A 14,759-nucleotide genomic window follows, 5' to 3' on the forward strand; every position below is an offset into this window, starting at 1 on the left:
ATGAGTCAAGGCCAATGAATCCTCAAATAATCACAAGTATGGAAATCCGCGACAAGTATAGCCGGGGAGTATAGCATCTAGAATTAATCAGCTGAAGTGAGTACATAATCATATCAACCTGAAAGAGCGAGCGAAGAGAGAGTGAAAATCATTGTTAGGCGCAATCTGTGAATTTGCGCAGTTTATAAATTACGCTGCGCATTTTGTGAATTCATAAAATGCGCAACAATTTATAAATTGCGCAGCTCGAATGAGGACACGGTGCGGTGCGATCGAGTGTGCAATTTACGACCTACTATCGTTCCACACCTGGTAGTTCACGCGATTTAAGACCTAATTTCGTTTCACACCTGGTGGTTCACGAGACCTAGCTCCTTGTGGTTCTTATAGTGCTTGCGAGGTGTGAGCTTCAACGAGTTAGCTAGCTAGTCAGTATGTCGAAAGAACTGAGGTCACAGAGAGCTGTTCGAAAAGTTCTGCAGAACGAAGTATTTTGATCACACCACTACAAGCAAGACAGTATCAGAGGAGAAGGCTAAGAAAATCATAGACGTTTTGAATGGAATTGAAAGACTGAGCGATGTTTCAAACTCCTTCAAATTCTGGGTTATTAAAACGAAGAAGTTTGCTTTATTAAACTATCCAGAGTTGAAGTTAGAAAATGTCCTATGTCTGCCAGCCAAGCAAAGAGTAAGAAATGATGGTTTTTTGTGCCTCTCTTCACAAAATTATATTACAGAATGATAATGACAAAACTGTCTTTGGTCATCATCGCATAGTGGCAACAGCTGACAAGTTTTATGATATATTAGAGCGTGTGCACTCAACGGAAAATGGGCATGTAGGCTACAAGAAAATGCTTGCAGAGGTATGGGAATTGTGTATGCTGTCATATTATTAAAGTGTCACCAAGTTTTATGGTCACTGAGACTGCATAATGTAGTGAAGATGGGGTGGTCCTATGTTTATATTAAAGCCACGTTTAATTTAATTTTGTAACTAAACATGTGAGCCCATTCTTTGGAGTACTGAGTTGGAAATAATACTGAAATAATTAAAGAAATCATTACGTGCGTGCAATGCAGGCTTTTGCTGAGATGATCAACTAATGTTTTAGCCTATTTTGGAAGTAGTTTTGGGAATATAGTGCTACACAGTAGAAAATTGAGCAAAGAAATCAATTTGAACAGTGAATATACTGACTACAAGTGCTTATATTCACAGCCATAACTTTAGAAGAGTTTGAAAATTTGGTTTGGATGTTGACCATAATATATTGGCATATATCTATCAGGGATATAACGAATTGGTTAAAATAGTAAAATAGTAATGGTTAATTCCAGATGAGTTAGCTAGCTGCATGGTGCTTGGTTTTTAGAAGTAGCACAACATCAACTTGTTTCTGATTGCACTAGTGTGTTAACTGTTCTTGTTATGGCATAGCTATGTTATACACATTTGGCTATGACTGCTTTATTAGAGTGTCTTGGTTTCAATACTTAAAGGTATAGGAGTGCAGTTCCCATTGTTTTGTTTTCAACAGCAGCTGACTGCAATTAAAGGACATAATTGTGTGGCTCTGAAGTGTGGCATGTATGTGTTCTGATTGTTTAAGAGTGTGGTCCAGTCATGTCATTGTATCATTGAAGCTACATGTATTGTATCTGTCAGTAGTTTAAATGTCAAATAGTTGTTTGACTTGCTCTTCTAGATCTAAGGAAAGTGTCTATACAGAAATTTAGCACCTTATTATTATGGTTTCCTTGCATGAAGGAGATGATTATGTAATATAACAGAAAACAGACACTTGTCAGAACCAGAAAGGTTTATCTGTGAGTTTGTTATTGTGGTGGCCATGTACTGCTTGCTTTGATTTGGCCTCTGACGTTGTGACAAGTCAGACAGACGGGCAGGCAGACAAAAAATGGGTTTTGACGATTTAAAAAAATACAGGATTGATGTTTGATACACTAAGACTATTCAAAACTCATTATTTTCATCTCATATTTGTATGGTTTTCAACTACAACATTCTGAGAGGCGCCATTTATTTTCTTTAGTATTTGATAGCAGTACCTATTTCACACTTTGCCCACTTTTGTTTGTATGTGTAATTATATTTCCCGGCATTCTTAAGTATGTGTATTTAACAAACTTGCCCACAATTATCATAATTTCTAATTGTGTTACTATTGTAGGTCCAAAGAATGTATGAAGGTTTGCCAAGGGAGGCAGCTCAATATTTTTGTAGCACATGCCATATTTGCCAGCTGAAGCAGCCACAGAATTGTACTGCTCCTTTGAAGCCAATCATTTCATCAGGATTTTTAACACATTGTCAGGTTTGTTGTGGGAGAGAGTATAATTTACATAGAGGATTATTCACGCTTGCTTATTTTAGATTGATTTGATAGATATGAGGCACATGCCAGATGATTCTTATTGCTACATTGTACATTACATGGACCACTGGTCAAAGTTTCACGTGCTATGGCCACTGATAAACAAGAGTGCCATTGAAGTAGCTAGTGGGCTTGTGCACAAGGTTTCCCATATTTTGGGCTCCCCAAAATATTGCAGTCAGATAATGGAAGGGAATTTGTTAATGAAGTTATTAGAGAGATATTGAAGTCGTGGCCAGGAGAAGTGACAATAATCAATGGTAGACCTCGCCATTCACAGTCACAAGGTTTAACTGAAAAGGGCAACCATCTTGTAGAAATGCAGTTGCAAGCATTTAAATGTGAGCACAAGGATTCCAACTGTGTATCTTGGACTGACTGGCTGCCATGTATTCAATGTAAGTACTAGTATGAGCCCAACTAATATGTAATGTGCCCTTGCAGATAATTTAAATGTTCAAGTGTGTCGCACTTTAAAACAAAGCTGATATGAAGTGGTGTTTGGCCAGCCACCAAGGTTAACCCCATTTGCTGAACTTCCCAAAGGAGTTGACCATTGTATAATGGAAGAGGATTTAACTGATCTTATCAAAGATGGTTAGCGGTTCAATAGTGATGTAAAAAAATCAAGTGGCGCTTTCAACTAGATGATGTGTCACTGCTATTTGATGAATTACCACCAACTGTGTTTCCACCAACATCTAGTTCAAGGATGTCACCACAACAACTGAGTAGAAGTACATCACCACCATCTAGCTTAATGATGTCACCACGGTGACTAAGTAGAAGTTAATCACCCCCCATCTAGCTCAAGGATGTCACCACAGCGACCAAGTAGTAGTGCATCACCACCATCTAGCTCAAGGATGTCGCCACGGCGACCAAGTAGAAGTACATCACCATCTAGCTCAAAGATGTCACCACAGCGACCAAGTAGAAGTGCATCACCACTATCTAGCTCAATGATGTCACCACAGCAAGCATGTCAAAGTGTGCCACCACTGTTACCTGACAAACCATTGTCAAATCAAATTGTATCTCCTATAGCATCTCCTACAGATGATGCGTCATCACCACCTGATCACATGGAGTCAGAGTCTCAGAGGTACAAATCATTACCAATTTTGTGTAGACTGCTATAGCTTTTTCGACCAGTGAAACCTCCTAGTTATAACTACACAAGCCATGTATAAATACATTCTGTGGGATCAAGGTTTTTTCATATCAAGAAGTGAAAATGTTTAGTTTCTGTGAAAATCTTTGTCCTTATTGTGTGAGGCCTATATTTCTTTTATCAAGTTGTTTAAGCATGGAGGTTTTGTTATAACTGTAGTGTTTGGTGTTCTGTCTATGTGATTTCAGCAATGCCCTTATGTTTATAGCAATATGTTATTATTCTGTTAGCAAAAACACAGTGAAAAATCATATGATCACCTCACTACTTGTGATCGCCATAAGGCAATTCGGGAGGCAGCAGACTTAGAGTACCGAAAGAATGCTGAAAGAATGAAATTGCAGTATGCAAAAGTTAAACATTGTTAAGTTAAACATTGTAGACAAAACTCATGTGCATGCATTGGTTTGACATCCAGGTCAATAGTGTGGTGTTCACATGCATTTATACGTAGTATAGTGCATCAATAGAAGTCAATGCTTTGTGATAATTATAATCCTGTGGAGAAAAAAAATATATATATATATTTTGTTTATTTAGAACCATTGAATGACTATTGCCATTCCTGTGGAATGATTGGTTTGGTGGATGATGATACAACTCCCTTGGTAAGCTCTAGTTACATTAACGAATCTTGTATTTATGTGTGTGAACTCTGTATAGGTCAGGTGCAATAGTTGCTCATGGGGGTACCACAGACGGTGCTTAAGAAGGCATGAAGTGACAATCTCACAAGACGAAAACAGTTTTAACTTTGTAGGGCCATGCTGTTCAAAGAATGGGCCTGTGTTTTTGTATAGCTAACTGCTGTATTGGAGCTAATTCCAAGTTAAAATTGTAACTTTGTCACAAGCTGAATTTGAATATTAAAAAATCAATTAGATCTATACTGAATATAAATATTGTGTTCTAGCTAGTACATCAGGGGCGTGGTGTTGGATGTGTGCTCCATGCAGGAACTTGATCAGACAGAATGCACCTTATCCAATCCAACTGCAGAGTACGCAAAGGAACCTTGGAGGGAGAGATAGTCAATACAGAGAAAGCGGAACCGTCTTGACCCATGTTCCTTGTAGTAAACATATTATCATCCAATTTTTTCATTTTCTTTTATATAACTTTAATAAGCCCCTTGATAGCCTATCAAGGCTATCAAGGGGCTTATTAAAGTTATATAAAAGAAAATGAAAAAAATTGGATCACATTAGACCATTAGAATCATTAATAACCAGGCATAAACACTATAATTATTGGTAGCATCATTTGCAATCCATGCCATCTACCAATCTGTGGGCATGCAGAGCAGTAAACTTCCAAATCTGTGGGGCTTATTACACCTCTCTGAAAGCAGCCATAATACGCACTTGATCAGCCAAGAACGTAACGGCGGTACACTGAATGAACCAGAATCCAAAGAGTTCATAAAATGCGCAGCTCTTACGGTAGTTCACAAATTGCGCAACAATTTATAAATTGTTGCGCATTTTATGAATTCACAAAATGCGCAGCGCAATTTATAAACTGCGCAAATTCACAGATTGCGCCTAACATCATGATTTCATTGTGATTTCACGTGATTTCATAGTGATTTCAAGTGATTTCTTGGCAATTGTGTGATTTCTGATTTTGTTTACTGATTTCTGATTTCAGCAACTGATTTCTGATTTCAAAACTGATTTCAGCCGAGAGCGTACGTGATTTCAACAGGTGTCGGACCCCCCGACGTGATTTTCGGCCGATTTTCGGCGAAGAATAGCTCCGTACCAAATCCACAGTAGCAAATCGATTTATTTCTGCTGTGGGTTATAATCAGGTATAGACCTGGACTATATATGTCAAGTATGGGAAGGAACCCATGCTTCATTCGGAGAGCGCGCGATATTTCACGATCCGGTACAAATCAATCGCGATTTCCGTTTTATGGAGAAAGATAAAGGCTGTTGATATTTAGCCGGTCACCGGCTATGGATTTTCAGTGTTATTTAGCCGGTCATGCCGATTTTTTCTAAGTTCTAAAAATGTGATACCAAAAGGTTCAAGAAACGAAGAAAAAAAAGTGTGGTGCAGCCGGGAATCGAACCCAGGTACCCAGGTTGGAGAGGCCGACGCTCTAGCCACTGTACACAGGTGCTTGCTGGCTACTCCTCTTGTTTTTGTACTATTTAAATGTTACACATATAAAATACTATATAGTAACCATATACCAGTGAAGAAGAAACCAAGGCTGAACCCGCGCCTACCCCTAACGCTAACCTGACGTTTGCCTGCTAACATAATGAGGGCTTTCACTGTCTGTATGAAGGTAAGTTTTTGGGTGAGTTCGAGGCGAGCTAGGGTTGGCCCGGCTTCGCTCGCTCCAACCCTAGCTCGCCTCGAACTCACCCAAAAACTTACCTTCATACACTAGTGTGTTTGATACTGGAGTTATGGGGACGTTTATACAACAATGACCGGCTAAATAAATATCAAAACCGTGACCGGTGACCGGCTAAATATCCACTTCGAAAGATAAATCAGATTTATTGGTACGTAGAAAAATACTTTGATATGCCCTATACAGGTTGAAATAGTAGGGGAGTAATTTCGTGATTATCGATTTTTTCATTGCGGACTTTAATATAGCTATGTTGCGCTTACTCCCAGCTCTATAATATCCATGCAGCGACATACTTTATTGCTCAAATTAGCATTATTTTTATCTGCACTATATAGCTAGCTAGCTAGCTAGGAAACGATAATTCCCTCGTGCATGGTAGCTTGTCTATATAATAGGATAAAATAATATTATACTATACATAGTAGCTATGTTGTCCACAGGCCATTAGTTAATGCAGGCTTACCATGCATTAAAAAGCACTTAAAATAAAATAAGTATATTAGAGCCTCATACTTACTTTGATCATGAGTTACTTCTATTAAAGTAGCATCGCCAAATCTCGCGTGTATAATGATCACCTTGAATTTCACACCAGACAGCGGTAGTTTGCCTGTGTTGTAGAGGAGACCGTGAAGCTCGTCAGGATCAACATCCGCCATGCTCGCTGCGCAGTGATTAATTCTGTCTATATAGGTAGCTATATATACACAGAGCGGCATAAAAGAGCAGCTGAACTCACTGCGACTCCGCAATTACACAGAGTGAACAACTCAGAGCTTTGCAACTTCTCACAGTCAGCCGAATGATGGTGTAGCATGATTCGCTACGTGTTTATTATTGCTGCTAGTAACCACAACAAAGACATATCAGGAAGTTTGGCTCAAAAACGGAAATTTCAGGACAGCTTCGGGTGATTTGTTCAATTATAATCAAAGCAATTTAGCAGCTACAATTGTTTTAACTTGTTATGTTTCATTGATCTAAGGCTTTATTGTTGCTGTTTTTTCACTTTTGTAGGTTTTGAGAGATCTCTGCTTAAAGGAGTCATCAAAGGCTGTCTGTACTGCGTATAGTGTATTCATGACAGGTGTACTGGATCCAGGCCGGAACATTACAAGTTTAGTACGCATACAGAAGTTCTTTAATAAAATCATTCTAAAGCTCCGTATTAATTCTAAGAAGTGATTTATAGTTAAAGCCTTGCTGTGCGTTACTAGTCAGACCTTGCCAGACGGAGTCCACGCCAAATCAAAGTAATAATCTCGCTCAGAATCACGCACATATTTAACCTCCAACTTTGCCATCGTTTTGACGAGTAATAGTTTATGCTATAAGTGCTCACTATGGCTTGTTGGAATCGCTCAAGAATACGCTAAACGGATCTAGCAGCGAATCCGGGATAATCCAAACGTGTCACGAGATATGAATGAATCTATTAGAATTATCAAAATGCCCATTTGAAATGTATTGCAGATGATTGTGTTCCTTTATTGTGAAAATGACGAGCGGAGTTTTTGTGTACTGAGCTTCATTTGGTACCATCCTGTTCGCCAAGAGTTGCTCTTTTTCATGGTACTTGCGAATCTGAAATTCGCCTTTTGAGCGAAAAGATATGTGAGTACAAAGTATCAGTACAATAGAAACTACGCAACTTATAGTGAACAAAGCGGTGCAGCTGGACCAAATCTCCGCAAACTTCTTGATATGGATTCCGGAACTGGGTCGAAATGTTGCTGCACACATCACTGTATTTATTTATTTATTTATTAATGCTTTATAGTACACACATACAAGCATGAGCTTAGGTACACACACAGATAAAAGAATTGACAATACACATGGTGTACTAAAGGTCTGTAGGCTTGTGCCTACAGCCAAAAGTAGTAATTATAAAATAATAATAAAAGAACACATGATAAATTGTCTAAAACAGTGTGTAGTTAATCGAGAAATGATCAGTAACACACCGACTACAGGGACAGTGGTAGTGCAGTGTATGGGGATTGAGGGGGTCAAAGTTATGAATGAAATGATTCCAGAAGTGGGACTTGACTCTGTTTCTGATAGTATTAATAGACAGATTAATGTCAATTAATGGAAGCGCATTCCATAAGCAACAGATCCTTACAAAGTAAAAGTGTCGTTGCTTGTTAGTGGTGGAGGGATTGTGATGTAGTTTGAAGCCTCCTGATCTGGCACTGGTAGAGAAGGAAATGAAATGGTGAATATTGAAACTACTGGTTGGATTTTTGATAGATTTGATGAAAAACATGATGTCTGAAAGTTCAAAGGTGTACATTAATGGGAGAAGCTCTAGTTTGAGAAGTCTAGTTTTATAGTCGGAAATGTAATCGTTCAAAATATACTTTGTGGCTCGTCTCTGAAAATGTTCTAGGTTACTGATGTCTTTCACTAAATATGGACGCCAGATAGGGGAGCAGTACATGAGCTGAGACCTGATTAGAGATACGTATAGCTTAACTTTGGTCAGTGGTGGTATAGATGAACTGAAGGTTCTTCGTACAAGACCCAATGTCTTATAAGCTGTACTTAAAATAATGTCATGATGAGTTTTCCATTCAAGATTATCACTTAATGTAACTCCGAGATCTTTATGTGATTGTTTAGTAATGATTATGTTACCACTAATAGTATATGATGTAGGAGATTTCCGGTTAAAAGATAAATGGCAGCTTTTAGATGAGTTAAAATGTAAATTAGAGGATGTACTCCAGCTAAAAAGGTTGTCAATGTCACGTTGTAACAGTTGTTTGCCAGGAGGTGTCTTAATGTGCCTGAAACATTTGGTGTCATCTGCGAAGAGTAAAGCCTCACTGTCAGTAATAGAATTAGGTAGATCATTCATAAACATGTATGTAATATTGTAAGTAACTTTGCAAGTGCCGTACGGAAATACAACTCTACACTGTAAATTGATGGTATGACTCCTACGGTCACTTAGTATGATGATCATACTTCAAAGTGTGAAGCTCATACTTCTGAAGTATGATGATCACACTAAGCGACCGCAGGAGTCATACCATCAGTTCATACCATCAGTATGAACTTCACACTTCTGAATTTACAGTGTAGGGGTGTGGTCTCGTGGTTAATGTAAGGCACACTCGGCGAAGTGATGCACGGAAATATAATGCGAAGGGTGGAGTTGATTGGTTAAGTGGTTATTGCAGCGGCACGATGAGAAGCCGAAAAAAATTATATATATATATATATATATATATATATATATGTAAAAGGTTATCAGCCTATTACACTTGGTCAGCAGGGAATTCTATCTATCTATTTATTTATTTATTTATAGCTTTACAGCATACATGCAACAAAATAATACAATTACAAGTAGTGCATGGTGCTGTTTAATACTATAATTGTATGCTGAAGGTTCTGTATTAGCTACAACATTTCCCAACCCGGTACTTTACGTCAACACTTGTAACGTTAACGGAGTCTGGCGGCCTTGTTTGATTGCTGGTATTTCCAGCTGTCCAGCACTTTAACACCTAGTGCTGGGGGTGGTGGCAAGGGCAGTCCAGCTAGCCCGGGAAAAAAAATTTTAAAAAAAACCTTAACGGATCTAACAGATTTGTTTTGGGAGAAGGTCAAACTACTAATTTTAGTGAAAGCTGAAGTGAAATAGATGTAAGAATCGTTTCTACTTCGTTATTGTATAGCTACTACCATATGGGCTTCTCACACTACTCAAGATATTCACAAAATCGCCAAAGAAGGGCTGCTAGGTTTGTGTATAATAAGAAATTGTATAGATAATAATACCGCAACCAGGAGCGGATCTAGGGGGTGGGCTTTGGGAGCTGAAACCCCCTCCCTTCATTTTTAGGCTTTACTTGATCAATATGCTTAGGGTTATTTTGTCTTAGCATAAGTATATGATCACTAATGATACAAATACCACCTTATAAACATCTTTCCAAGGCATTATTATTGGATTCATGCTAAAGGTTATGCAACATTACGGATCAGCATTGGAGGTGTACAAGATCGAGATACTCTAATAGAACAGTCACCTAACTGATATATAGAACATTCAGTGTAAGCATAAAAGTTGGTTCTGTTAAGTAGTTATACCGGTACCGGTAATAACTACACAAGTAGATGAACAAGCCTTTTAAACAGACCATGCAATGCGGTTCAGATTTGGAAAAATTCCATAATTCAGGTACACAATTTCCATTGAAAATGCTCTCAGATTCAATCTCGTATCATTCAAATTTCAAAATTTTCCCAATTTCAACATTATTCTTCTATCATGCACGCAATTGTGAGAAGGTGCATCATGTGCTTAGTTGTCTGAACCTACCCAAACTTTTCCATTAGCGAATGCTGCAGAGAATAGTACTTTCAGTTAGCCCCCCCTTTATAAAATCCTAGATCCGCCCCTGACAACTATTACAGTACACAATAGTACATTAACATAGTCAGCCAAAAGTGGTAGGAAAAGGGAAGGAGTGTGGTGGGGAGGGGTGCATGTGGTGGAGATAGCTGCGCTTGAATTTTACGGCATCCAATTTAACCCTGTTTGCTGTTGAAGGTAGATAGGAAGATATAGCATTGAGCAGGGAAGGGCTGAAAAACAGTAGAGGGAGAAAAGTTGGGACGTGGTCTCCAAAGAGCTAGTTGATTGGCCTGGTGCTGGTGAGGGGTTCTTGGTGAATGAGGTTTGGGAGGTTTGGTTTGGTTTGTGTATAATAAGTGTTTGAATTATTAGTAATAGCTATCAGTGTTGGGGCAATTACTTTTTAAAAGTAACTCGTTACATATTACATATTTCTTTCAACTGAACTTTTTAATTACAGTTACATATTACCCATAAAATAAAGTAACTATAATAATATATTACTTTGTTTCTACAGCCTTAAGCTGTCACGTGTGAAACTACCACCTTATCACGTGACACGGCTGTGTTGTTGGACAATGTGCAAATCTTGGTTATAAGTAAGAAACTGGTGAATAAACTTCATTCAGTAGGCTTCGTTATTTTGTTGTGACTAGGCGTTACTTAGTGAATTACTAACGAGATTAGTAACTTCGTTACTTGTAGTAATAATATTCCGTAATGTTAGACTTGTTACAGTAACTTAATTACTTAGGTAATGCATTACATTTGTAAGTATAGTAACTTGAGTTATATTACCTGTTTTTATAGCACATTTCGTTATATTACTTTGTTACCACAAAAGCAATAATTATTATGTAACGCGTTACCCCTAACACTAATAGCTATATAATAAAGAAAAGAAGGCAAAAGCCTGTAATAACTTATCATTACAAAAATTAACTAAAGTAAATACAGTAATCAAAAATCAATCGAAGTCATTTGTTCTAAAAAAATGTCAAGTTGGTTCTTAAATACATTTAGGGACTGTGCTGTAACAACAGACTGTTCCAACAATTCACAGATCTACATTACACCTTGCTCTGGTGGTGGTATGGGGCTTGTATAACTTGTACATGTGACCTCTAGTAGAAGTAGCCAAGGAGATGATTAAAAAGGCCAGCATAATTGATGCCAATGTCATACAAGACGGTATAATGATATCATATCACCTCTTAGTCAACGATATTTCAGTGATGGTAAGCCCAGTATACATACGCATTCTGAGTAGGGAGTATCTTGCAAGCCAGCAAGTGTCCTAGTTCTTCGCTGGATCTTTTTGATGTTTTGTTAGTCAAGAATATAGTATCTAATCAAAAACAGCCAAGCTGTAAAAAAAAGGAGTGCGGCCCTTGAAAAGGCTATAGTGAAAAAAGATGTGAAATCCAAGGTGACGGCCAAGAAGTGGCTGTGATGGTAGGTTAATGGTAAAAATTTTAATAATGACAATTCAGGTGAATTTTGTGCCAAGACCAAATACACCTGAATTGTCGTTATTTAAATTTTTACCATTAATCTACCATCACAGCCATTTCTTGGCCGCCACCTTGGATTTCACATCTTTTTTCACTATAGCCTTTTCAAGGGCCGCACTCCTTTTTTTACAGCTTGGCTGTTTTTGATTAGATTTCAATTCTTTTTGCATTTGTGACCCGGTCTGCGAAAAGGGCTCTTATAGCCTTTCCAATTATCCATGTTTGGCTAATCATAACTCCTAATCTACTAAAGCTATCACCATGTAATTACACCCACAGCTACTGCCAGGTTAGGGTTGTTGAGTGACCAAATTGTAGGCTTGTACCATATTCACCAGTCACGTTATGGGTTACCATATATATGCAATTGGAAAGGCTATAAGAGCCCTTTTCGCAGACTGGGTCACATTTGTATACCCCAAAGCCGGCCTATGGCCAGCTTTGGGGCTTTTTAACCTATATTTTTTTCTTTACCACAGGAAAAAGAAAAAGATGAAGCAGATTTTATAAATACTTTAACTCATTCTGATTTTATCAGTAAATGTACAAATTATATATATATATATATAATGCATATATTTAGTACATGTCAATTAATCCCCACAGGATAATTTGCAGCTGATCTCTCTACTGGATGACTTGAAATGTAGCTGAACTCTCTACAGGGTGATCTGCTTGTACGTAGATGAACTCTTTACAGGATTCTCTCTACAGGGTGACTTCTCTCTAGCTGAACTCTCTGCAGGGTTATCTGTTTGTAGTTGAATTCTCTACAGGATGATTTGTTTGCAGCTGAACTCTCTACAAGGTAACTTCTTCTAGCTGATCTGTCTACAGGGTGACATGTTTCTAGCTGGTCTCTCTACAGGGCGATTTGTTTGTAGCTGAATTCACTACAGAGTGATGTGTTTGCAGCTGAACTCTCTACATGTTGGGTGCTTTGTAGCTGAACTCTCTAAAAGGTGACTTCTTCTAGCTGAACTCTCTACAGGGTGATCTTTTCATAGCTGAACTCTCTACAGGATAATTTGTTTGCAGCTGAACTCTCTACATGATGATTTCTTTGTAGCTGAACTCTCTACAGGGTGATTTGTTTGTAGCTGAAATCCCTACAAGGTAACTTCTTCTAGCTGATCTTTCTACAGGGCGATTTGTTTGTAGCTGAGTTCTCTACAGGGTGCTTGTTTGCAGATGAATTCTCTACATGGTGGTTTCTCTATAGCTGAACTCTCTACAAGATGACTTCTTCTAGCTGATCTCTCTACAGGGTGATTTGTTTGTAGCTGAACTCTCTACAGGTGATTTGTTTGTAGCTGAACTCTCTACAAGGTGATACTTCTAGGTGATCTCTCTACAGGATGACTTGTTTCTAACTGAACTCTCAACAGGGGTGATCTGTTCATAGCTGAACTTTCTACTGGGAGATTTGTTTGCAGCTGAACTCTCTACATGGTGGTTTCTTTGTAGCTGAACTCTCTACAAGGTAATTTCTTCTAGCTGAACTCTCTACAGGGTGACTTGTTTCTAGCTGATCTCTCTACAGGGTGATCTGTTCATAGCTGTACTTTCTACAGGGTGATTTGTTTGCAGCTGAATTCTCTACATGGTAGTTTCTTTGTAGCTGAACTCTATACAATGTGACTTCTTCTAGCTGAACTCTCTACAAGGTGACTTGTTTCTAGCTGATCTCTCTACAGGGTGACTTGTTTCTAGCTGAGCTCTCTACAGATGATTTGTTTGTAGCTGAACTCTCTACATGGTGGTTTCGTTGTAGCTGAACTCTCTAAAGGTAACTTCTTCTAGCTGATCTTTTTACAGGGCATATTTGTTTGTAGCTGAGTTCTCTACAGGGTGATTTGTTTGCAGCTGAACTCTCTACATGGGAGTTTCATTGTAGCTGAACTCTCTACATGGGAGTTTCATTGTAGCTGAACTCTCTACAATGTGACTTCTTCTAGCTGAACTCTCTACAGGGTGACTTGTTTCTAGCTGATCTCTCTACAGGTGATTTGTTTGTAGCTGAACTCTCTACATGGTGGTTTCATTGTAGATGAACTCTCTACAAGATAACTTCTTCTAGCTGATCTTTTTACAGGGCATATTTGTTTGTAGCTGAGTTCTCTACAGGGTGATTTGTTTGCAGCTAAACTCTTTACATGGGAGTTTCATTGTAGCTGAACTCTCTACAATGTGACTTCTTCTAGCTGAACTCTCCACTCATTCTAATGTGCCTCCATCATACCCTCAACCTCGAAATAATACCTTTTTAACATATGCGTCATAAATAATACATAAAAGATGAAGACCCCAACTATAGAAATAACGGATCCCACAGAACTTATAAAATTCCACCTAGCAAAACTATCAGGAAAATCTGAATATCTTCGAGGCTACAGGGTGACTTGTTTCTAGCTGATCTCTCTACAGGTGATTTGTTTGCAGCTGAACTCTCTATAATTATGGTGGTTTCTTTGCAGCTGAACTCTCTACAAGGTAACTTCTTCTAGGTGATCTTTCTACAGGGTGATTTGTTTATAGCTGAATTCTCTACAGGATGATTTATTTGCAGCTGAACTCTCTACAAGGTGACTTCTTCTAGCTGAACTCTCTACAGAGTGATTGATTTTTTTTGCAGCTGAACTCTCTACATGGTGGTTGCTTTGTAGCTGAACTCTCTTAAAGGTGACGTCTTCTAGCTGAACTCTCTACAGGATGATCTTTTCATAGCTGAACTCTCTACAGGATGATTTGTTTGCAGCTGAACTCACTACATGATGATTTCTTTGTAGCTGAACTCTCTACAGGGTGATTTGTTTGTAGCTGAACTCCCTACAAGGTAACTTCTACTAGCTGATCTATCTACAGGGCGATTTGTTTGTAGCTGAGTTCTCTACAGGGTGTATATTTGCAGCTGAACT

At 38.4% G+C, this 14,759-nt stretch overlaps 1 protein-coding gene across 1 annotated transcript; it reads left to right on the top strand.

Moving 5' to 3' along the window:
* The first annotated feature begins 457 nt into the window (after positions 1 to 457).
* Positions 458 to 4,650, top strand: LOC136252497 (KRAB-A domain-containing protein 2-like). The gene is made up of 10 exons (XM_066044944.1): positions 458 to 690; positions 740 to 868; positions 2,198 to 2,341; positions 2,401 to 2,799; positions 2,846 to 2,998; positions 3,049 to 3,391; positions 3,449 to 3,506; positions 3,806 to 3,918; positions 4,116 to 4,183; positions 4,239 to 4,650. The coding sequence occupies exons 2-4, from the start codon at positions 857 to 859 to the stop codon at positions 2,626 to 2,628; spliced, it is 384 nt and encodes a 127-aa protein (XP_065901016.1). The 5' UTR covers positions 458 to 690; positions 740 to 856; the 3' UTR covers positions 2,629 to 2,799; positions 2,846 to 2,998; positions 3,049 to 3,391; positions 3,449 to 3,506; positions 3,806 to 3,918; positions 4,116 to 4,183; positions 4,239 to 4,650.
* The last annotated feature ends 10,109 nt before the right edge of the window (positions 4,651 to 14,759 follow it).

The sequence above is a fragment of the Dysidea avara genome, chromosome 1 (assembly GCF_963678975.1).
Source record: "Dysidea avara chromosome 1, odDysAvar1.4, whole genome shotgun sequence".
Classification (NCBI taxonomy): domain Eukaryota; kingdom Metazoa; phylum Porifera; class Demospongiae; order Dictyoceratida; family Dysideidae; genus Dysidea; species Dysidea avara.